Source organism: Scophthalmus maximus, chromosome 5 (genome assembly GCF_022379125.1).
Source record: "Scophthalmus maximus strain ysfricsl-2021 chromosome 5, ASM2237912v1, whole genome shotgun sequence".
NCBI classification, from domain to species: Eukaryota; Metazoa; Chordata; class Actinopteri; order Pleuronectiformes; family Scophthalmidae; genus Scophthalmus; species Scophthalmus maximus.
The window spans coordinates 1,879,752-1,905,000 of record NC_061519.1 but is presented as its reverse complement, the minus strand read 5'-3'; the positions used below and the strand labels follow the sequence as shown (position 1 = coordinate 1,905,000).

The 25,249-nt window shown below is 43.1% G+C and overlaps 1 protein-coding gene across 1 annotated transcript; it reads left to right on the top strand.

Moving 5' to 3' along the window:
* The first annotated feature begins 19,123 nt into the window (after positions 1 to 19,123).
* cckb (cholecystokinin b) lies at positions 19,124 to 22,875 on the top strand. Its single transcript, XM_035634443.2, has 4 exons — positions 19,124 to 19,164; positions 19,842 to 19,962; positions 20,074 to 20,229; positions 22,445 to 22,875. The coding sequence occupies exons 2-4, from the start codon at positions 19,842 to 19,844 to the stop codon at positions 22,570 to 22,572; spliced, it is 405 nt and encodes a 134-aa protein (XP_035490336.1). The 5' UTR covers positions 19,124 to 19,164; the 3' UTR covers positions 22,573 to 22,875.
* The last annotated feature ends 2,374 nt before the right edge of the window (positions 22,876 to 25,249 follow it).

Genomic DNA, 25,249 nt, shown 5'->3' with positions numbered 1-25,249 from the left:
CTTTCATCACAGCGAACACTTGAGCTAGTGCGTTGTCATCCGTGATCGCAGGCAAGTTGAATTATCCTAAAGTTTGAGTTGCGTCATTTCACTGATGAGGCTGTTTGTGTCGATGAATGTGATCGATCACGCTACACTTTTAAACCAGATCATTTCAGGTGAGCCCCAACATTTGTCCGTACCACTTTCTTGGCACGCTTTGTGAAGGTTAAACAATCAATGGGAAATCAATAATTCAGCTAAGCTTTATTTATCAGTAATAAAATAACTTTTGAGTTGCTTGAAGTCTATATTTGGTTGCGGCAGAATATCACTTTCTCGTTTATTAACCATTAACACATCAGTAAACCCTCTGTCTGTTCCTCATTTACATTTACAAGTGCGTACATGGTGGCTCATTAGAAAGCGAGGACCATGCGACTGTCAGAAGTTGTAAATGCTAATAAGTTGAGAGGAACAGATTTTGGGTTTCCACAGGGTCAGAGATCAAATGGTTCAGTGGAGTCAAAAGAGAGGGAAGGCCACTCGACGACGAGCATAAACAGCAGCCAAGGAGATTTTCATAAACTGGGAACCCCCAAAAGTTTTGGAGTGAATGAGTTATTCAACAATAAGTTACAACTTAATAAAGGCTTTGTTAACGAGTGCTTCAGCGGGACGAGTTCCCTTCATTTTCTTCCTCTTGACAAAAGCGAACAGTAGCCACGGCCCCTGTGTTGGCACGGAGCCAGGCGGAGCAGTGGCCTCCGAGGCACGCGTGGGTAAAGGTCTGAAGTCACGGGGCAAACAAACACCAGGTCGAGCGGAACGATGTGTGCACAACATTTAAAAGTCATCTGATAAGTGCGATAAGGGGCCGGAACGGCACTGTTGATTCTGCTGGGATGATGATTTAGTCAATAGCAACTGAGTAGAGCAAACACGCGTGGCGATTGGCTGACAGACCACCGATCGATCGAGTGACGCGGCACCAGTTTCTCCCCTGAAGTCAAATGGCCGCAGGATTATTAGGGAATTAGATGCTGTATATATTCTTTCCTAGATTCATTCGTTTGGCCTATTTAATCGGATAAAGCTGAAAAAGCGACATATTTACTTTGTATGTTGACAATATGTCATTGTCGTCTTTACGGCTTAATACGTTGCCCCAGGTGCCCCCCCCCCCCCCCCCCCCCCCCCCCCCCCCCCAAAAAAAACCCAGGTCAAGGTAGAACGACGATAAATAAATGATGTCTTATCATTTCTTTTTTTGACATCCTGTCAGCCTCCATCCTTTCCTCTTGCCGACACTTCCAAGCCAATATATCCGTCAGCTGACGCCGCAGAAGCTGTGAAGCCCCTCGGCCCATCAAATATTGAAGTGATGCACATTAACAAAACATGAGGTTAACAATACTGTGTTGTTTCTCTGATCCCAGACATGCCGCCGCGCACAGAGCGAGCTGTTTTCACAGGCAGACATCCATCTGCATCCAAATGGTTTCCGGTTCAATTTCGCTTGCATTGTATTCCATTTTATGTCTCTTGTGTAAATCGAAAAAGAAGAGGGTTTATAGCTTTTAAGTTCCATTTTTATTACGGCGAAGGCAATATTGGTCCTAGCTGCCACAGCTCCCTGTGTGTTTGAAACTTCTTCCTCGTTCCTGTGTGTCTTTAAAAAGACCGACACTGTGATTATCGGTCAGAGCTGCAGCTGTAATTATAAACCACTGGCTTTATGCATATTTAGACATTGCACCTCATTACATGTGCGAGTACAAAGCTCCAGTTTTTCTGTATATCCCACGTGTCCACAGTTTGATCCAAAGTCAAACTCTTTCCCTTCCACCTGCTCTCTCTTGCTGCATGTAATAGCTGAAGAGCATTTGAAGTGCAAATCTTCTCTCGTTTCCAACGCGTCTCCCGTCTTCCCATGTCACACCCGCTGTCTTTTTCCCTCTCCCGAGTCCATTTCCTTTTCCTTTATTCCCTTTTCTCTTTATCTCTCCCTCTGTGACAACAGTTGCGAATGAAAGCTCTAATGAAGACCAGGGAGACTTCACAATGGCGTGTCACCACGAAGGTCTGCAGGCATACATAAATGAAACCAGAGAGACAGGGAAAGACCTTCAGCTAAGAATAAACTTCACTGTCACGATAATTATTAGACTTAAAAGGCCTTTTTTTTGTCAAAGCTGGGGATACTTTTGATGTTGAAAAAATAACTAATGGAGAGGGCCCGAATTTTTACACTGCTCGATCGCAAGGTGCCTCTGTAGCAGGGTGATAACCTCTCACTGTACATGGACCCCTCTATCACACCGACACCCCTGTGGCTGCAGAAGCTCACTGCCATGTGAATTTTGTCAGGGCTGCCGTATTTTGACGTGTTTGGATGCAACTATCAAGCTGAGGCGGACAGGGATTGAGAGATTAGAAGCTCCTGTGATGTGACGCCGCCAGGGAGGGGGACTGTAGTACATTTTTAAAGAGCCTGTTATGGATGGGTGGGTGTGTTATTTACATACAGGAGCACACACACACACACACACACACACAGTGTTTTAAATCCTTCTGTGGCGCTCCCTGACAGCTTTCACGCCAACAGGAACAACACTAATGCTCAATGGCACTGTGATAATATCACCAGCATGGAAATGCCCCAGGGTGAGTGTTGAAAATTTAAAATGTTGATACTCAAATTATTCTTAATAGGATGCCATGACTGAGCCTATGCTGAAAGTCAAAGCGTCGGGTCATTTGTAAAGGACTACGCCATCTTTTTGGAAGTTTTTCTTAGAGTTTGTAGAAGTTCACGAAATCCCTGTTTTCATTCAAAATGGTTACGAGGAGCAATTTCAAGCTGGACGTGATTGTGAGGCCCGTTGAATCAGAATGTGAAAGCCACACTGTGTCATTTTTGTACTTTTCTGGTGGCAGCTGGTGGTAAAGTTGCAAACCGCAACCAACTGAGCACCCGACAGGGGACACTTTATGGTGCACCCCTAATTCCTTTTCAGGTTTCCTGCAACGCTGGAAATTCAACGCGAATGCGACGTATTCTGGACCGCTTTCTGCAACCGTGTCTAAGCGATTTTTGTCCGAGTTGCAGTGGAACCGGAACGGAGCACAACCCGTCGTAGCAAACATGGCAACCTACACGGAGGTCGGGTCCCCCTAATGTAACTATATTTAACTCAATCAAAGTTGACGATAAAGAGAGCAATGGAATTGACCCCACACTGTACGTATGGTGTAGCCACAGACCACACAGCGTAGCCTGATGTGCACATCCATGGAAATGTCACAACACAACTGTGATGCCGGCTGCAACAGTTGGTCCACTTGTTGGCGTGTCCCAGCACACAAGCCTCTTTCGGCATCTCATCTCTGCGTTGTGGCTGTTGTTCAACATGCATCAGCTCCAGCTCCAGCTCCACACAGTGGCACAGAAGGCCCAGCGCTGCTGTGCGTCACCCACACACTTGGCAACTCCGACCACGTGGTTGACAACCCCCCGCCGAGCAACGTTCACTCAGCTTGAATTTTCCTCCATTTCCTGAAACAGCAGTTGTCGCACTGAGCTGATCTGTGATCGTGTCGTTGATCCTTTTGTCACACTCTGTAGGACTGAAACCTACGAAAAGTCGTGGCAGCAGTTTTTGGATCATTAGTGTGTTGCTGTGGCATCCAACAGGGTGGGATGGAGGGATTGGCTCGTTGCCTGACGGGGGAGATGCTATCACCCCCTCTTTCTAATTAACATCCCCTCGGACAGATGTCGCTTCAGACTGCTCAAACCACTCTGTCCTATAAGTCAAGTACCGATAATCAGCACTGTTGAACGTTACAGCACAAGGCGTCAAACGAGTGACAAGTCATCTGTCTGGAGCTGCATTTCCCCGCAGCAGCAACACCAAACACTTCTTTAATTATTAAAGACACTGCATGGACACACAATTTCTTCCATGCCTCAAATATAAGGGCACCTACTGCTATGAATTTGACAATTCTAAAAACACGCTGATTTACAAAACAAAATTTGGAGATGGTGAGTGTTGATGCATCCTTAAGTTAAGACCTTTTGGTGAGCTTTAACTAGCTTAGAAAGAAAAAAGAGAAGCCTGTTCCTGTCCTTCAGCAGCACATCTGGGGCCCTGATACCAGTTTTTATTTCCCCCCAGAAAAATTGATGTTTTTCAATTTACACTGGAATGACCTTTGTCGCAGAAACATTCGGCCGTCCACTGAAACCATTAGGATTTGTAGAAAAATGAGCTTTATAAATGGTTAAGGGATCAAATTACATCCAATAACCACGCTGGTGATTGTGTGTTAGCACTCACCGTCCCAGTGAGTCATTTCACCCGTGATTTCCGGGTCCCTCGTTGTGAATGTGAGTACACTGAACGGGTCGGAGCAGAGAGCACGCTGTGAGGACTGTTGTCTCTGACCCAGAGATCTGCAGTTTTATTAAAGCAGTTAATATCAGCATGCTGAACTTAGAGAGACATTTTTGATGAATACAAGTACAAAATATTTGATTTATTAAAAAACATTAAATAATGGACTAAAGGGGCTTGTCAATAATGGATTCATTTTGAGTTCCAAAATGCTTTACTACTCCTGCACCTAACAAATACCATAGTTGTGGATTCATGTGTCGAGGAGTTTGCATGTTATCCTTGTTTCTGTGAGGGGTTTTCTCCAGAATCAGTGTATTGATTATTTGATCGGTCCAGACTGAAATACATCAACAACTTTTACTATTACATATTGCGACGCATGTGGTCGTTTTAAAGACCCCAGACCCCAGACACGGTGGACCTGGTAAGTCCGTGAAGTTTTTATATTTAAATGCATTTGCTAATATCCTTTAAAGTTATTGCTGATTCTCTGCCATGTCACCCTAACACAAAGCCGTGCTTTGGTAAGACAAATAAAGCCCCGCGAGAAATATATTTGTTTCGTAGCTCCTGTCCGCTGTAGAGGCGCTGTTTTAGGAAGCGGTCGATGTGGTCGCTTTTACCACATACGACATAGATCGTCGTATGAGTCGGAGGACTTATTGGACTTGATTGTTGATTGAATGAATTGCCAGGAAATCCGTCAACTCAAAACTTTGACAAGAATGTCTCCGCTAATTTGTTTCGTGATCAGACTTGTGACATTCTCGTCACCCTCAACTGCTCAGCTTGTTCCCAATGTTAAAAACCTCACTCAGTGCTAAACTACCAACACTGACAAACCACAGGAAGAAGGACTCGACAGCGTGACGCAAAGGACAGATCGGATTCTGCTCTTCCCGAGGTAAGCTGTTTCTGTACAGAGGCAGGCAGCAGATCCCGCAGAGCAGGGCGAGACAAAGGCGAGGTCAAAGGAAGTGAGCAGGAATCACTGAATCACTAAACACTGAACTCTTGGAACTGCTGGAAAGAAACTGTCAGAGAAGGAGGGGGCGCAGAGACTGAACAGAAGTGAGGAGGTTTTGACTCGATAGATGACTGATGGGTTAATTCATTGACAAGTCAATACACTGAGTAATCATTAGAGTTCGGCTCACTTTCACAAGAATATCTCACGACTGCAGTCGTACAATATTGCATAAAATCCAAACAGTCCATAAAAATGTAATCACAACAATAAGACGCGCGGGAAAATTGGGCCTTAAGATGACTGGACAGTTATGAATATAATCAGATTCAACTGCCTGACACTCACTCCATCACTTTAAAAGAGGTTTTCTCACAGCGACAGGAGCTTTATTAGCTCCTCAAGGCTTTTTGAAGCAAACACCTCCCTATCTGCTTGTAGATGGAGCCATCTGGGAGATGGGCCACTTGGCTCCTCTGAGATTGTCTGTCAGGCTTTTGCACATCCTCTCATATTGGGCTTCATCTCTGTGGGATTCTCTGTGGATTCGGGTTGATTGTTCTTCCTCTTCTTCTTCTTTTATTTCTTTTTACTTTGGCATGCTGTGGACCACATGGCTAACTAATGGGATGCCCGTATAGCGGATGACGGTGACTCGGCACAAGAATACTGTTCGTCTCCATTAACAGCCGGTGGAAATCGAGAAGCGGCCGAGCAGCTGATCTCACTTCGTCAAACTGAACTAAACTGAGACGTTTCCTGGAAAGTGAGAGTACATGCTGCGGTTTTGGACAGAGAGAGAGAGAGAGAGAGAGAGAGAGAGAGAGAGAATCATAAAAGTGAGCAAGGGACTCAACATTCTTAAATGCTGATACGTGAACAGGGCCCAGGTGCACAGGGGACAGGCATAAGAAGTACCATCTGCTTATCCAGACAAGGTATGCCAAATATGAAATATTCATTATGATTCATAGAAGCACACAAGCATACCATGCACATTGTATTTCAGTTGAGCCCGGGGCTGTGTGCAACCATATGCAATATGCGGGGAGTTGGGTGTACCTGTCAGCATGTGTGTGTGTGAGTGTGTGAGAGTGTGTGTGTGTGAGAGAGAGTGTGCCCACATAAATGACTATCTGGATTTCAGTGTGGCTGTTGTCAAGGTTGTGTGGCTAATTCCTACATGTCAGCTCTGATTAGGATCTTTAAGAGTCTCACTGCCAGACCTGCGGTATCTCAATAATATGACGCGCTGTCCCAGAGAAGGAGAAATATCCCAATCCTGCTGTCATTAATCAAAATGTTTAAATATATATATATATATATATATTGTTAGTCTCCGAAAATCCTCCAGGCTGGGCCTTGGCATGTCCGTATGATTGTGTAGTATCTTAATGATTTTCCGGTTCAACAATGGCGCTGTTTCGTTAGCTGATCCGTTGCGTACACTCGTGACAAAAGTCTGAATGAAGTAGTGAGTAAGCACAGTAACAGTAAACAGACGGAAGTAGGTCACGAAGCCTCGTGCATGTGGTCCACAGCCTCCTCCTGGTATCTACCCCCAGTGATGGAAATGGCAGACGGCGGAGCAGACGAAACTGACAGAAACAACTCAACCCAGCAAAAAACGATTCTTAAAAAAGGATCCTGTTGATGGAGGAACAAAGGCAAGTGAAAAAGGAGTGATAGAAAAAGAGATCAAACAAGAGTGAACCCATGACGGACATTCACTCTGTGGACAGAGCTCCGGGACTCCATGTCGTTGATGTTGAATCTCCTGTTGAAACCCCTTCCCCTTGTAGTTCCATTTCAAGGGGAAGGGCCAAGGGGTAGGTGTAAAAATGGGGAATGGGATTGGGCCTAACTATACTGTAGGTTAAATCATACACCATGTTCAATTTGTCTATTTCCAATTATTAACTTCCCAGCCTTATATTGCAAGAGTGTTATATTGAATGCACAGCAGGTCAGCTCATCATAAAATGACATGTTTGACTAGAAACAAAGTTTCCAATTACATACTGATAATACTAAAATATTTACGGACATTGACCATGAAAAAGACATTCAACTGCTCACCAACTCACCTAACTAGAGGCCACCCATCTGAGAACTGTGTCTCAGTTCCTCTTGTAGTCATGGTGCAAAATTACACCATAATATCCAGGGAACTTTCTCGGGAATTAATAGGATATGAGGGAGAAGGTCTGACACGGAAAATAAAGCGTGACCATTCACTGTGCTGAGCTCATGGTGTTCTTGCCGACTGGTGCCGAGGGACAAATGTTATTGAAGGGCATTTTACACACGGCTAATTTCACGCTCGTCTTTATGGGATGGCAGAAATGTCACCATGTTCATTTCAGAGAAGAATATTTTCAGATTTTTAAGGCAAAGCCTGAAATAAACACAGCTTTTTCTACCCTGCACTCCTCTCAAATGAAACAACTCAGCATACGAGGATCCTGTTTGACGATACATATACATGCATTTCCCACTGTGTCCCACTTTTTTGTCTTCTGCTGTGACAGGACACATTTGGCAGCCAACACTGCACGCTCTTTTTTTTTTTTTTTTACCAAGGATGAAGGACATTTCTCGCTTGGCGTTAGGTTTTGGAATTTGGGCCAATATTGCAGAAATTTGGGGAAGAATTCCTCTCTGATAATCTCTACTTTCACTCCAGCAGCACATAAACTGGAGATGATCTGTGTGACACTCAATACTCTGTTTAGTTTGGGGGGGTGGTCTAATCACTTTTGAGTTCTTCAGCAGCAGCCAAGGACGTCGCTGACACCCGTAAACTACCTCCCCGCCACATACCAAAGACTGTCCCACTGGCAGCGGACAGTGCACGTCTTCCCGTGGACGCGTTTCGTCTGGTAATTGCCAAATTTGTGTCACGCTGCATCTCTGATCCCGCTCGGAGCCAACGGCTGGCAAACCCCACTAATGCCTGATGAATTATACATCCTGTGGCAGAGAGTGTGTGAGGGTGTGCGTTTGAAAATCATTAAATCCACTGCTGTCTTCAGCATTCAACAAGTGTTTAGACATGGATGACGAGCCAAAAGAGCAAAAGAGAGAGAGAGAGAGAAGTGATAATGTATGAGGAGTTAGGATGACTGAAACTAATACCTTTGGTAACATGGCTCCTGGACCCTTCTGCCTGCAGTTTGTTTTCTATGGTTCAGACCGAAGACACTTTAATATCTTGCTTCTGTCCTTTTTAACATACACACTGCTCAGTTATACAAAGAACGTTTCTCACGCAACAGTGACAGAACCAGAACACTCATTGACTGGTCAGAGCGGTGACCTGATGCTTTTCCTCTCTGTAGAAGCGTCAGAGGAAAAAGAAATAGCTTTTACAATATTTTCATAATGTTGCCGTATGTTATTTAAAGCGGGGTCCAAGAGTAGTGGGAGAGTGGTCTCAGATTTTTGGACCCCTTTGTATGTAACATATAGTTTTTGAGAGACATTGTGAGTGAAATTTTATTTTGAACCAAATTATGCAGCACTGCATCCAGTTATGCATCAAAATCATGTTACCGACGCTCCCCTTCATGTTCAGTAGTTGCAGACAGATTCGTTCACCAGAATCTGTTTGCTTAAATCATGAGCGTGATCGATGAACACAACGCTGTTCTCAGGTGTGGCTCTACCTCCAGATCAAATATTTATTTTTTTGGTTAGATTTATCAGGATCCATAAACATAATGATCAAACTTTTGAGAATAAGATTTCTAGTTGCTGCAAAACCAGAATGATCCTTTTTTTTGTGTGTGTGTGCATGTGATTCCTTCCCTCCACTTGTTTTCTTGTCCGTCTCTTCACTGTCAACTGTCCAACGGAGACCCCCCCCCCCCCACAAAAAAACAAAAGCCAGAAAAAATATCTTTGGGAATTGTCCTTTAATCAAAACCATCTGGTTATGGTTTGGCAAAAGCTGCTGTGGTCACCTAACAAGACAACAGACATCTGGTGCAAACAGAATAAATCAAGGAATGACTCAACATTAAATTGTTGTTCACTATTTAGCCTCACGATGGCTGACACTCAATATTCTGAAACATGGTTGTGAGACAAGAACGTGTAATGGTATTTTTGATACGTTTTTCGATAGTGTTTTTATCCGGCGGACACCGTGACGTCCGAGGCACATTTCCCACTGGGACAAAGAAATTGGTCTTATCTAAATCAGGGATGTTTACACTGTTACACTGTTTTTTCAAATGTTACGATTTAAAGCACCTCAGAACTTCATCACAGTTTTTTGAGCACCTAAAAAAGCCAATTAACTTTTACTGAAAAAAATTCCGACCATCACAAGCCTACTTGCTTGTCAATGCTTGTCAGTGATGGGGGGCCCTAATAATAATAATAATAATGATAACATGATCTCTTTGGTTCATTCTATTTTGTAAGGCTTTCAAAGCAGAGCTACTGGGAATCAGATGTTAATGGTGACTTGTGTTTTTTTTGGACGTTTGCCATGAATGTTTGGATTTTAGTTCGCAAGCAACTGACTGCAAACCTGCGGCAAACCCTTTGCAGTCCAGCTGAAAAAAAATCCCGCCGGCTCTTTCTGTCACTTGGTAGAGGGTTAGGGTTATCTTCACATGGGCAAACACCAGGAGTAGACACTGTTCCAATGACTGAACAGCAATATACCTGGCTTGAACCAACTGTGCTCATTGCTGTTATGAATTTCCTCCAACAAATGGAAAGGCGTCACAGGCAACAAATTAAATGATCATTTCTCCCATTGGGATCGATACTTGGTCATTTGGATTTTTTGTTTGATCACTGACAACTGCAGCGATCAATAAAGAGTCTGTGAGGCTGGTTCATATCTGGGTAATGGTTTCCCTCGATGAGAGATAATGATTGTTATTAATCTTATTTTATTAGCCAATTCCTTCCTGTATCACAGAAACGCGAAAAGTGTACACCTCAAATACGCACATTCTGTTGGCCATACAATATACCATCATCAGTCTGAATGACGATTATGGCCCGTGTTTAAAATTTAATGATTCGGTTTGTCTAATGCATTTGTACTTAACTGCCATGACATGAGTTATGGAGCTGCATTAACGTGTTAAATCTCTTCTCAGTGATAACACTTCAATGCTGTCTCTTTATTTTTGGTCTGGGTCATTATGTGTTTGTAACCGCCGTAAGAGATTATTTATTATACCTTTTATAAGATTCTTGTTTCAGAACGAGTCAACTGGAGACATAAAAAAATAAGAGAGCCAACCAACCAACCACACAGCTCGTGTAGCCAGCCTCAGCTACAGCTGATAAAATCTACTGGCAAAGTCATTTGAGAATGATGTTGCCGTCCAGAGGTTCTAGGTGGACATGCCTCGCTTTTGTTTTCCGTCTGAAATCAAAGACCCAATAAAACATGACCACAAATTCAGAGTGGTAAAGGCTGGTTCCATTTGAACTGGCGGATTTAAAATGGGATCAACATTTCAAGGTGTTTACTGAGTCAAATTATCTTATGCATATGCCTACAATCAGATTATATTCACCATGTCAACCACAACTCAGAAGTTTGTCTTTGTCTCTGATTTTGACCTTTTAAGTACGTTTCAATCTCACTCTTTTCATCGCATGCCTCTAACGTGAATGGTCATTATAATCATTTTTAGGTTGTTTTTTTGAAAGACTAATTTCATCTACTTATGGTGATCTGATCGCTGTCATTTTTGTGCCATATTTCAGTGTTGTTGCTTGACGAAAAGAGTCCGATTGTTTGATTCAATTCTTTTGCCCCTACACAACTGTTGCAATGGAGAAGATTGCAAATACAGAATTTCTATATGTGATGCCTGTGTTTGCTCAGTGGGAATAACCTATATCCACTCTCTGTCAGGAGTGAAACACCACAGGCTGATTTATAATTCAGCGCAGACACCAAGCAGAGCCAGAGGAGGCACACACCGATGGCTTTCCTACAGACAACACTGGAGTGGAGCAACAATTACCCGCCGTCCGTGCCTCTCTGGCCACGTCTGCCCGTGCAGAGACATGCAGGCACACATAGGTAATGATAAGACCCAGTGTTCATAGAAAAGGCTTGACAACATTAGTCATTTTGGTCTTGCAAAATGCTTATTGCTCATTTTACATTATGTTTTTTGTCCATATCCATGGAATGCTGTGTGTCTTCACTGATGAAAAGGTTTCAGTTTACAGTCACACGCCCTCTTGAATAATGCCTTTTTTTTTTTCTGGGGTCCTGCTCAAGCCTTTGTCTTCTTTGTGTCTCAAGCCACCTCTTCATCAAAAGCTTTTTAATTGCTCCGGGTTCAGATGTGTTCCACGATTTAATGAACCCTCATCAACTTAATTGGTCGCAAAATATTCACACACATTTAATGTAGTCAGCTGACGGCACTGCACGCAGATCAGCAAACAGTTGCACAGTCGGGACAAAGGTGCAAAAAGACACAATTGTACACAGATTCAGGCTTTAATGAAGTAGCTAGGAAGACCGTTTACTACAGCAACACTGTGGATGTACAGGGAGTATCTTCTTCCTGAAAGCTGCTCCTCTTTCCGAGTCCATAATTGGGCATCGTTGGAAACAGCGGCCATAACTTCAGCTCTCCTCGGCTGCAAGGCTTGTCAAACAACCTGTCAGAGAAGCATTGATCAGTTAACTTTCACCGAGAGCTTTCTTCATCTGGTATCATGGCTACTGAAATTGAATTGCAGAGAGAGAATGCACAGTTGGATTGGTGAATTTGGTGGAGGTCAAAAGGGCTTCAGTCTATGCGTGTTTAAAAAAAAAGAAGTAAGGCACACCCACGTGTTCTGATACTGAGATTTATTCGGAAGAGGACCTGAGAGACAATGCTGCTTTCCCACACAAGCCTGGTGGTTGTGTCCCCGGGCAAAAACACTTTTTTCTAAGACGTGCAGGAGCGGTTTGCGAAGAAAGTTGGCCAGGGAAAAAAAACCTGGCTGCTCAGTGCAAATATAGACGTAAAATCTATTGTGTTGCTGCAACCAAATGATATCCTCAGCAAAAATTACACTCAAGAAATATGGATCTTTACACAAGTTGCTCCGGCTTAGTTTCACTTCATTGCAGCGGTTATCCAACATTTATAAGTCAAAGTCTCCCAAACAAAGAAGAGTTTTGTTTTCTGCTGCTAAAAACAAGGAACATTGAATGTTTGTCCCTGTTCGATTGCTCACAAAGACATGTTGACCAGCAGCAAATTGACAATGTGAGGCTTGACTTGACTTCTGGTCAGAAACAACAGCATCTCTCCGTGCAAACTTCTGACAGTAACGGCGTTAAACTGAACCTCATACTGTTGTTGGAGAGACTTGAATCGTATCGAGGTCTGAGCTTAAGCTTTTAAACCTTTTAATGGATCCTCCCTGCTCTTTAATCTTGGCTGGCTTTATGCAGCTTTATATAATAGAGTCTATTAGACATATGATTAATTCCAAGTGGTCAAACTGTGGTTCTATATTTTTACAGAGTCTCAGTGTTTGTGCTCTTTAGAGAACACACTTGCCTTTACCACTCTGGTGATGGAAGCGCCGGTTTTATTTTAGAAAAAGGAACCAATGAATTTTCTGCAGAGTTTTACATATTCAAGAATTCGACATATCACTGGTAAAGTCAAGAGGATAAAGGCGTGAATCCAGACAGTTTTTCTGCAGTCACGTCGTACATGATTTACCCTATTTTTCATGTTATTGATGTTAATCGGTGTCATAGGCTGTAATTTTCCTCCTTTTCCCAGAACTACTTTTCTCCTTTTCTTATACCAGACCTTTGACAGAATGGGAAGCAGAGCTGAATCATTAACCACTGACACTGCTGTAGATCTGAGCTAACAGGTAAAGTACCAGGCTATAACAGCTAGATTCAATTTAAAAAAAGAGAGAATTAAACAAAATTGGAAAATCATAAGGAATGGAGCCACAAGAGTGAAGCATGAAACAATTGGGAAGTTTATAGTGTATCATTACATTACATTGATTTTTTTTTTCACGATTTTGTCCGAAGCGACTTACAATAACTGTTTTTTGTTTTTTAGGATTCCGAGAATCTTCTGGAGCTCAGCCAGGAGAGTAAATCTCCATAGACGGGCGAAACAATGTTTTCATTAACGCTAATCAATACTATTGACCATCCAGAGAGCCTTTAGTCCAACGGAGTTCAGGTTTCTGGCCTGCTTGTTAATTACTAAGTGATTACAAAGAGCAGCCACAAAGAGGCACTCCCTCCTTTCCCTTCCTGTCACCCTCCCTTCTCTTATCAGAGCCATCCTTCATTCTCTCCTCCTTCCCTGCGTTCCCGTCACTCAAATCCTATTCCGCTGCTTTGCCCTCCGCTCTCGCGCATCATATCCTGCACATCCTCGCGGAGAGTTATAAAGGACCGCGGGGTCGTTACAGAGGTCAAGTTAATTCCCCTGTACAAATTTAATCAATTTACATCTTCCATTCTGTGCATCTGGACGTCTGTCAGAAGAAATGGGCACAGTAACACAGTGGAAAAACCTCGAGAACGGCAAGATTTGGGCAATTTGCACATAATAATACGTGTGACCATCTCCATTATAATGGGCCCTTTGCTGTGACGAGGCGAGCTCGGTCTCATCAACCCTTGTGTCAGAACAATGATGGGGAAGCACACAGTGCAATAGGTCTTCCTGTCCTGTCCACGGTGGTGCTTGATGTCGCGGGGGGATTCATTCACATGACATGGACAGATCGCCTGAAGCTCGGCGAAGAAAATGGAAACGTGAGGAAATGAATCCGGCAGAGATATGAATAAAATATCTGCTTTAATACATTTTCCTCCTTAATTCCAGGGGTTTGGGGAGATTTGAAACAAGTCTAAATTGATTTTGAGCTATGGAATAGCAGGCTTGTTTACAGGCATGGTGCGAACGAGAGGGAAGATGAAAATAAGAGAGAAAGAAAATAACAAAGATTAGGAGCTCCTGTAGAGAAATCTGCATAATCATTGTGTGTATAATCAGATTGTATTATTCCTAGCCACGCAGCAAGTTTGCAGTGGATATTTTCTTGATCCATTATTTCCTTCCAGGTAGTGTGTGTGTGTGTGTAAAGGGCATCTGGGGCCCCATCCTCCTCTGAATGCAGCCAGGTGTCTTTTTCACATCACACTTGAAACCGAATTAATTGGGACTCAAGTGCTGCTGCACCAGCTCCACGCACCACCGGCCCCGTCCACATGTTGGCATTCATCAGTAACCAGGACGAGAGCGGACCTACTGGCACATGCATGCGTGCTGGTGTGACTTTAGTGGCTGTTGTTTGACGCAGCTCAGCACTTGAGATGAGGATGGAGAAGGTTGCCGACAGCAACTGGTCAGGATGGGGAGATGTATGTGACACCATGCACTCTGTCAAGTGTAGTGACAAGAACTCAATTGTGCATATAGTAATGCCGCCGTGGTTGGGTTGATTTGAATGTTTTTAGTCTCACATTCATTCCAATTGCAATAGCTATAGTTTAGCATTTTGTGTAATAGACATATGAGTGTTAGACAAAGAAGATCCATACCTCTAATGCTGGACTTTGCACAAATACTGAAAGCACAACGATGGAACCTAGTGTGTTTAGATTCTTTATAACATGAGGGATAAATATCAATAAATGTGTAAGTCAGAAACAAGGTTTTTCCATGACTCTCGTGCCCAAGGGGGGAAAAAATGTATCCTATGATTTCCTCTGTTATTTAAACGTAAAACAAACACTCAAATCACATTGTTGTCTATGTTTTCATTGATTTCCTTTCTTTTTATACAAGATTCAAGCTTCAACCGCGTTTCAAATTGTCCACAAATGTCAGGTTCAACCAACTCTTTATATTGAAGTTTTGTTTAAAAAAAAACAAAAACAAAGACAGCTTTGTTACATGCAAAGCTTGGCTGAACCATCTTTATAATCTGAGCACACACACACACACACACACACACACACAGACACAGGGATATTCTTACAGAAACTAAAAGCGGAGTGTACAGTATGAAACGTTCCTGAAGACACAGGGCTCCTGCTGAGCTAGAAATTGAGGCGCAGCCTGACACGGAGAACCGTGGCTCACATGGGCGAGATATGATGAACAGTTCAACCGACTTATCACGGAAAAAACCATCACGTTTTTGCGCGTGCGACTGTGAGATGACGCCACTGAGACAGATGCGTTAATAGATCCATGCATTATTGAGCATGTTTACTAACTGTATAACCAAGCTCTTTCAAGTGCCCTCAGCCAGGGGTCTGTCTGTCTGTCTGTCTGTCTCTCTCTATAATTGCAGATTTCAGTTTGGTTTCTCTCCCAGCACCACCTCCAACACCAATTAATTTCTTTAGCAAAGCGTTTAAAACTCAACCTACCGATCCAGATGTGTTTTGGATGCGTTCAGGCCAGCAGGAGACGGCGCCCTGCTCGCCCACACCGGGAGGTGAGAGAGTGAACATGTTCAACAGGTTGCCTCCAGCCTCCTGGCTGCTCTGAAACCACGTCTCTCTCTCTCTCACACACACACACACACACACACACACACACACACACACAAATCACAAAAAGTGTACACCTCACCCACAACCACACACACACACACATCTCAGACACACGCACGCCTCCCACACCACACGGTAAATTAATTCTAATTTGAACGGCCGTGGCCTCACCTCCTACACTCGTGCCTTCCGATGGTGCCTGGAAAAGACGCTGCAAGCACCGTCAGTGAGTGAGAAAACACAGCGAGACTGGAGGAAAAAGACACAAACGTGAACGTTCAAGTCGAAGTGATCCCGGAGTGACAGCTGGAACTCGTGGCCCGAAGTTCGGCAGCCAGAAAGTGGTGGAATTAAATCTTGAGGATTTTGAGGTCAGGGAATCCTGTAAAGTGTCACGTCAGTAAAACAACATAAAAACACACTGGGTTTGGGTTTATGATATCTGATATGATATCTGATACCATTACAAGAGCTGAGACAAGTGCTCCGACCATGTCTGGACAGAGCGTTCTCTCACAGCTGTTTAATGAAGAAAACTCAAGTTGGAATATTGCCGCCTTCATGTGGGGTCAGGTTTACCGTGTTCAATTGAATTGACGTGGGATGGGAAACACCAAGTGACCATTTGACAAATTTTAGGAATCAAACTCACAGAGAACACCAGGCAACAATGTTGTTTAAAAAAAAAAAGAAAGCCAGTTCCTGGAAGGATTGACTTTACATCCAAACATATTAGGCTTATGCAAATCAGTTGCACGATTTGTGAATACATTCACATTTGGCTCGATGCAGATATGATAGTCAGGGAGGAGACTTTAAATGCAGACTAATAAAAGAGTGTTTCAGCCACACTGGTGGCTGCAGGGAGGACGGTGTCTGCTTGTTGGTCAACACCCCGTCGCCATTACATTTCACACAGACACTTATGGTCCCCCGGGGGAAAGCAGGTGTTGTTTTTAACACACAAGTGTTTTCCGATGTCTTTTTGTACATTACATTCATTCAGCTGACACTTTTGTCCAAATCGATTTACAATAAGTGCATTCATCCGTGAATATATTTCACAAAACGTGTAGAGTACATAAGCTTTTATCAAATGTAGGCAAAAACGGCTTTGCATGCTCCTTTTTTGAACTTTTTCTTGTGATGTTACAAAGCATAAGGTTTGGTTCAGTTTAAGCACAAACACACTTTGTTAGGTTCAGGGAAAGATGATGCTTTGGGTAAAAATGAAGACTTTGTCAAGGGAGGGGGACCTTCATCATCATGGCTACTGAAATAACCACATGGTTATGAACCATCACAATGAAAGGAGGCAACATTGACATGTGCAAGGTAGAAAATGGAAAGGTGTAAATCCCTTCTTTTTGTTGTTGTCCAAATCTAAACCATCATAATGCTGAGCAGAATTGCACAATGACAGCAGACTGTGCATGTTCCGTATCAGCTCCAGTGAAATATCCAAACCGTGGACTCCAGGTCCATCCAGTGTGAATATTCTGCCTCATGCATTATTTTGTGCTCATTCGTTCAGCCTGACACGTTTGGTGTCTCGGTTAGAATTAACGATAAAGTTGTGTGGGCCTGAGTGGATTTGTAACGACCGGCCCACCCGTCATTAAAAAACCATACCCACAGCCTGTGGTAGAGGTCTGCAGTTTTCTTAAAATGTGGTGAGTTTCTCAAATCATCATTATTGAAAACATTTGTCGTTCCCTAGTTCGATCAAATTGAAAAGCAGGTATCTGTTCCTGGTTTTTGACTTCGTGGGTGCGTGGATTTTGACTTCTCTCCGGCTTCCTTCCACAGTCCAGAGACATGCAGAATGGGGTTAGGTTCATTGGAGACTCTAAATTGACCATAGGTGTGAATGAGAGACTGAATGGTTGTTCGTCTCTGTATGTGGCCCTGCGATACTCTCGACCCTGCGTCTCACCCAATGACACCTGGGATTGGCTCCAGCCCCCCGCGACCCTTAAATGGATAAAGCGGTATAGATAATGGATGGATGGATGTGAGTTTAATCCATATTTTGTAAGAGATAGGTGCTTTTGTGTACTGATCACCATGTATGGCTTGTTTTTATATATCCATGGGGACGTGTCAATAGTCACTAAAGGTGGCTTTTTGAAAGTTAAGACTTTGTGTGTGTGTGTGTGTGTGTCTCTGTCTCTCTCTCTGTGTGTGTGTGTGTGTGTGTGTGTCTCTGTCTCTCTCTGTGTGTGTGTGTGTGTGTGTGTGTGTGTTGCACCCTTGGTTTTCAGATCTGTCACTAATTTTCTGTCCTAATGACATCATGTCTGCATTGCTTCTCTATGACTCTCCAGTGGATGTAAACCGTAGTTAACAGCCTCACTGATGCCACATTTTCTTGTCCACATTATCTCAGCGGGTGAAAAATGCTCCAATGCCACGACAGAGATCTCGATCCTGTCATGCGACAAAGGGCTGTTGGCCTCATTAATGAGAAGAACCTTACCTCACAACAGCTTATCAATAGCTATTGACCCGGGCTGACTGATGTGCTACAGCTGCGTGACCGATGAGCCGGGTTAATCCTGCGTGGTTGGAGAGGGCGAGGCGGGCGAGCTTGGTGGAGGGGAAGAGGAGATGTCTCACTTCGAGATTCTCGTTTCTGCTTCTGGACACTTTTTAAGTGTGAACATCCGCTCACATCTAATACATGCGTGGGTGTGTACAAATACACCCACCCACACATGCCTGACCGCACTGCCACCCTCCTAATCACACACACACACACACACACACACACACACACACACACACACACACACACACACACACATGTATCTTTCTGATAATCGCAGGTGCTGAATAAAAAAGCACTTATAAAAATAAATGAAAATTACATTTCAATATTTTCAAGCTATACTTTACAGCACACAGACACACTCTGTTACACACACACACAAACACACATACACACACACACACACACACACACACACACTGCAATGCACGTCAACCGGGCAGCTCTTGTTGAATTTTATTGTGAGCAAACAGACAATAAAACTGAAGCACGATGTTGAATTGTTGAATTTGTAACAAACACAAGCACATTAGACTCGCAAATACACAAAATGTGCACGGAGGCAGCGCACACGCGCGGACGCCCAACACACACACACACACACACACACACAGGGAGCTGAGCGGGGAGTATAAAAGGGGCGTCCTTCCCACTCAGCAGAGAAGTACTCTCCTCACTCTCACACACTCCTCCGACACGCCGAACCTCTTTTCTCACGGTAAGACAACATCTTTTTCTCTTTTAATATTTGACATACGAGAAATATCTTAGATTTTATAAATGATTTATGTAAAAATAAAAAAATAAAAATCTCCCTTATCAGACTGGATGAGAGTACATTTCCATAAAAAACATATTGATGCAAGAAAATATTACGATGAATGTATGACATTTGTCAATTTGCCAATATATTTGTTAAAACATGCATTATCGTTATTGATGTGAATACATCATGCTTGGCATGTTTTGTGTCAAAGACAGTAATAGATCAGAGGCTTCAGATGAACGATCAGTTACTTTCTTTACTGTCCCTCATTCTGTTTCTGCAAGTTATTCCCAAAAACGTGTCCTGGAAGCAAAAGGGAGATTTCTCTCTGCAGTGACAATAAGGTCAATTTGACCTGCTGAGTTGCACTCGGGATGTGAGGATGCAGCGGTTTTACAGTGACAAATACCCTCTGACTCCCGTGCCGCCTCGTGCAGTCGGACTGATCCTTCACCGTGAAGGGGCAGTTGCCTGGCAGACGGCAGATGGTCTCAGTAGTAGTTCCTCAGTGTGGAAGATGACTAGTTGGGGTCAAGCTGCCAACCCACACTGGACACAAATGCATCTCAAATTCCCTCTTGTTGAACTGTTCCTCGTGTGTTTTTCCCTCTCCTCCCGCTGCGATTCAGATGACTGCAGGACTGTGTGTGTGTGTCCTGCTGGCGGTCCTGTGTACGAGCTGTGTGGGGCTCCCCCTCTCCTCCCAGCCCCTGGGTGAGGGCCAGCGCTCCATCTCCGCGGCCTCTGAAGGTAGGACGGCGCAGACAAATGCAAAACCTGCAGCAAACACTTTCTGTTGATATTACAGCGAGTTTCCATATCTGCCTACTGAGTGCGTGCGTCTTTGTGTGCGTCGAGTAGCCCTCCTGGAGGCTGGCACCCACACTCTGGGAGAGCCCCACCTCAGACAAAGCCGCTCGGCGCCCCAGCTGAAAGCTCTCCCTGTGGCCGAGGAGGATGGAGACTCCCGAGCCAACCTCAGTGAGCTGCTGGCAAGACTCATCTCCTCCAGGAAAGGTGTGTGTGAGTGTGTGTGCGTGTGTGTGTAATTTTTGTGTACCTATATTTGGATGTCATCTACCCTTTACCCACAAACCCTTGAAGGACATTGCGGGTGGATGAGCATTGTGAGTATATAAAAAAAAACAACAACAACATCTGGCTACAACAAAGTTTACCAAAAAAAAAAGGTTCCTTTTCAGAGACAAGTGCTTTTCCCTGACATTCTCCTCCTCTTAGTCTTGCTAATTACTGGAATCAGTGTGCAGCCAGCTTTGTAAAATGAATTAGTGGCTCTGAAAAGCTTTTGTGGTTTGAAAGAGCGTGTATTAGTGTGTGCAGCCTTCCGGCCATTCTCCTTGTACAATCTTATTTCACTCTTTTTTCTCTGACCCCCAGTTGCTTAAATCCTTTTTTTTTTTTAATTTCACACCAAACAAACACAAAACCTCGGTGCTCTCATGGTTCCTCATGGTCGGTGCTCTGATCTCTCTGGCCGTGTGACAGGACGGCAGGGGAATATCTGGCCATTCACAGTACACACTTTACACACACACACACACACACACACACACACACACACACAGACACACACACTGTCAAGATCTGCATTATCTGCTTGGCTTCCAGATATCAAAACTGTTTTCACATGCACACGGTCTCCTTGCGGAAAAACATTTTTTGGAGACTTTGCCAGCATTTTCCGAGAGGTACTGTGCAAAATGTTTCAACATGGAATCAAAGATTAGAGACAGACAGTAACGTTTTCTGCATCGTCATTAGCAGTTTGCCAATCTGAGTCCTTTTCAGGATTTGCTCATTGTCAGTGTCCATGAGGTTGTGTGGGAGATTTTGATCATTTCTTATTACTTATAACTGGGTATTTCATTTTGGTGTATGTTCTACCCTGCAAGATTTATCTTTGAATTCATGGTATGTCTTATTTCAAGATTTCCTGTCAAGTAAAATTATCTTGCTACGTGGACAGATAATTTCACTTTGATTGAGTAATTTCCACTTCAAATTCAGTGTTTATTTCTTCTATTTCAGCTTTCCTTTGTTTGCAGTGTATCAGCCATTACAGAGCTACACTACCATATGTTCACACCCTGACACAAAACAGAGACCAGATTTCTAGCTGCATTTTCTAATATTACCCTATTTACACATTTAAACGGTGAAGTTGATATTTTTGCTGTTGCACAATATTCAGTTTGTGTATTTCGTAAACAAAGAAATATGTAAAAAAAAGACTGTTCAATCAGACAGAAAAGTCTATAAAATGTTAAAGGGCACGTTGAAAATAATGTAATACCCCGGTGGGGGTGGGGCGGGGGGTCTGCGCCCACTGTTCACTTGCCTGTTTCGGTGTAGGAGGTGTCGTTGACGAGCCTTCTGCAAGCCAGTCTTCTCAGCACACCAGGGAACTGAAGCACTATGCATGTGTGCGTGCGTGCGTGCGTGTGTGTGTGTGTTACGTAGGAGGATGTGGGTGGAGTGAAAGCAGCATCCCTGCTAGCGCACAATTGAGATGGCAATCCTGCTTGTCTTCACTTGGAATAAAAAAACACTGACATTTGTAAATAAGAATCAGAGACATTTTTCAAGATTGGAGGTTAGCGTTTGTGTGTTGGGGGGGGGGGTCTAGCTGTTGTGGGAACGTCGAGGTGGTCATGTGGGGCAGTCACTGTCACAAAGCAAAACAATTGAATAAAAAAAAACATGATCAGTCATCAGCAGTGGGAAGTTATGCTTCTAATAGCGTGAGCTTTTCTTTTTTTCTGCCTCTGGAGGGCATAAACACCAAATTGTGAAAAGTATAATTCGATAATGAACTCAGCTTACTTCTCAAAGATAGTTTTGAATGTTGCAAAAGTGATGACTCTCCTCGAGATTAAAAGCATCAATCACTTGAACTATATTTTAGTGCGTGATTAGCAGAGAGAGAGTTTGTGTACAACCCCCCCACCAAAAAAATACTAAATGTCTGTGCATTTAATATTTCTGATATAATGATGATGCTCTAGTCATTAAGAACTGCAAATAGCTAAGCTCTGTCTGAGCGTCTCACGCCACATGTGCTTGCAGCTTACTTCCAAAAATGATTTCAGATTTGCTTTCCACAGCCGTTTCTATCCAGAAACAACTCACAAGCACGACTACAATCAGTCAACTTTCTCATTCTCTCCCTCCTCTGAAGAATATTAATTTCCCTCCTGCCCACTTCTCCCAGGTTCTGTGCGCAGAAACTCCTCGGCGAACAGCAGAGGGAGCGCCAACCATCGGATAGCAGACAGGGACTACTTGGGTTGGATGGATTTCGGCCGCCGCAGCGCAGAGGAGTACGAGTACTCCTCGTAAGAAGAAGGGAAGTGGCAGCTCATACCCCCTCTGTACTGGCAAACAAGAAAAAGGGGGGAACCCCCCCCCCCCATGCAAGCTGGCTCCTCACTGTCTCACGATAAGAGTCTATTTATGATGTATTTGTTGTACATTTGTTTGTAAAACTGTAATAATGCAATATACATATGCCAAATTTTGCAGAAAAGCTCTCAGTGTCCACGGTTTGTTTGTTTCTGGTTTCTTTATCATTTTTTGGGGTGGAAAGGACTGGGACGTGTGACAGGGTGTGTTGAGACTAAAGAATAAAGACTGGAAATATCACCCTCTGCAAACAATTTCTTGAAATATGACGCATGCTGCTTCGATTAGATTCATTCACATTCATCAGGAGCATTCAAACAGTAAACTGTGGATTATCTGTGGCACCTCATTTCTAGTGTCAACGTAAATTAGTATTATGCATCCTGAAGCCTCATATATCAGGAAAACAGAGCAAGGATGACAGCAGGAACAGGCACTGATACTCATTGCACATACAAAAAAAAGCACACATGCAGTTGCTCTAAGTCATTCTGCTATGAAAGCAGATGCCTCCTGAATAAAAGAGCCTTTAAACTCATCCTTAAACACCAAATCATTGATTTGATCCTCATTAGTTCCATAGTTGACCAAGAGTTATTTAACGTTCCAAAATCAGTGTCATATTCTGTTGGATTGGAAAAACCGAGGTATAAAATTTACCATTCACAGGGATTCTTGCTGTTTTGCTAAATATTTGCCACTTTCCTCCCTTAAATTCAAGTTGGTAGATGATTTATTGGATTTGGCATGACCATTGATCAAGTCAAAATGGACAGCTCTCAACCTAAATGATAGTCTAAATATTTGGAAGACACTTCTCTATTGTATATATATATATTTGTTTGCCAGCAGATCCATTAGCAAATACTTCCCCATGGAACCTGCATTCACATATTATGTTTTGCCAGATTAAATTCTTCTAGATTAAACACTATACATATATATATATATATATATATGAAATACATGTATTGGAACAAAAATTGCCCTCATCTCACTGATATTCCCGTGGAAATGTAAGGAAATGTGTTGCAAACAATGTGTAATCCACAACGCAACTATGATTTCGTAGAACTCTTCCAGTGTTGAAGGTCGGACTCTCTGTAAGTAAATACATCCACATTTGAAAAAAAAAAAATATATATATTTTTGGCTCAAGGTGGATAATGGTTTTGGTTTTGATGAATGTGAAGAGAGAAATGTTGGATGCTGAGAAAAACACAGTCAGAGTGCAGCCGCACAGAGGAGATAAAAGTCAGGGGATGCATCATTCAGGGAGCAGGCGGGAGAATCTTTGAGAATGTCTTCAAACGAACTGCAAGATAATCATTAGATGCAAAGTTTGTGCTATATATTGAAACGGTTAGATGTGTTTGGAGAAAGTGATAATGATAATGATAAGGCTTAAAATAAATCCTTATAACATTTTTTGAGTCATAGTAATAGCTTAGTCCACTAAATATTGGTGTCATGAAGAAATGTGTGCAATGATTAAATGATTAAACTTCTTGGGGCAAAGAGAGCAGAAGAAATTCAAGGAAGTGGCATCGACACTGACGGATCTAGCTTGAAATGTTCTTTTTGGAATGGTCTGCTGAGGGTTGAACCTGTGGAAGGTATTAGTGAGAGAAGGAGGTGGGATCCAGGGTGACAGGCCGTTTCGCTGCTCCGTGTGTTAAGTGAAAGATGTGTCTGTGTGAGCGAAAGTTGGAGAGAGGGATCGATGAACAAAGCAGACTCAATGAATTATTCAGAGTGGTTCTGGATGCCCTGGGGGAAAAACAGGGGTTTGCTGTATGTTTATGTTTGTGTGTGTGTGTGTGTGTGCGCTCTGGGCATTGAAGCCACCGGCTTCGATTGAGATCACACTTGAATTTGAAACTTACAGACACTTGAGATTCTGAGAGGTCCATGGGAATTGATTCAATATTTCTGTTTAAAGAGGTATAGCCCAAAGACTTCAGAGTTCAAGGCCCTATGGTTTAAAGGCATCATCAAATGTCTCCACTCTGTGTGTGTGTGTGTGTGTGTGTGTGTGTGTGTGTGTGTGTGTGTGTGTGCGTGTGTGTGTGTCCATGGGGATGAGGATAACTTTGAAATGTCGTCAGCTGCTGAATACTAATAACTTTTGTAATCAGTGACAGAATTCATTGGATTCCCAAAAAATTGGAATCTGATTTCAATACTTTTGGATACACCTTTTAAGAAAGTGGATGCAGTCGAGTTCCTCTCTTGAAACATCTCAAAACATTTGCATTCAGCAAATTCAGCATTTGTCCGTCAGCTAATGAGCTGAACATCGCTTCTGTTAACAACAAGACTACAGTGGCAGACGCAATGAGCTGAGGTGAACATTGTTGAAACAAAATTCCAAGCCGATGCCAAAAAACAGTAAAACCACTCAAGGAGCTAATATGTCTCTTCAGGTTCGAAGTTGAAAGGATGTGCAGAATGGACCTGACGGTGTTTCACGGATCGAGGTCGAAGCGATAGAAGGCTATTTTGGAGGAGGTGCTCCTGCCTGAACCTTCCATCTTGACTCAACACTTGTCAACTTGTCTGAAACCTTGTCAGATGCGCTTTTTTTCTTAGTTAACACAATTTAGCAAATGTT

Excerpts from the sequence above, each read along its gene's own strand:
- cckb (XM_035634443.2), top strand. The coding sequence starts at position 19,842 with ATGACTGCAGGACTGTGTGTGTGTGTCCTGCTGGCGGTCCTGTGTACG. Across the intron at positions 19,963-20,073 it reads CATCTCCGCGGCCTCTGAAG|CCCTCCTGGAGGCTGGCACC; the intron begins GTAGGACGGCGC and ends TGCGTCGAGTAG. Across the intron at positions 20,230-22,444 it reads ACTCATCTCCTCCAGGAAAG|GTTCTGTGCGCAGAAACTCC; the intron begins GTGTGTGTGAGT and ends CACTTCTCCCAG.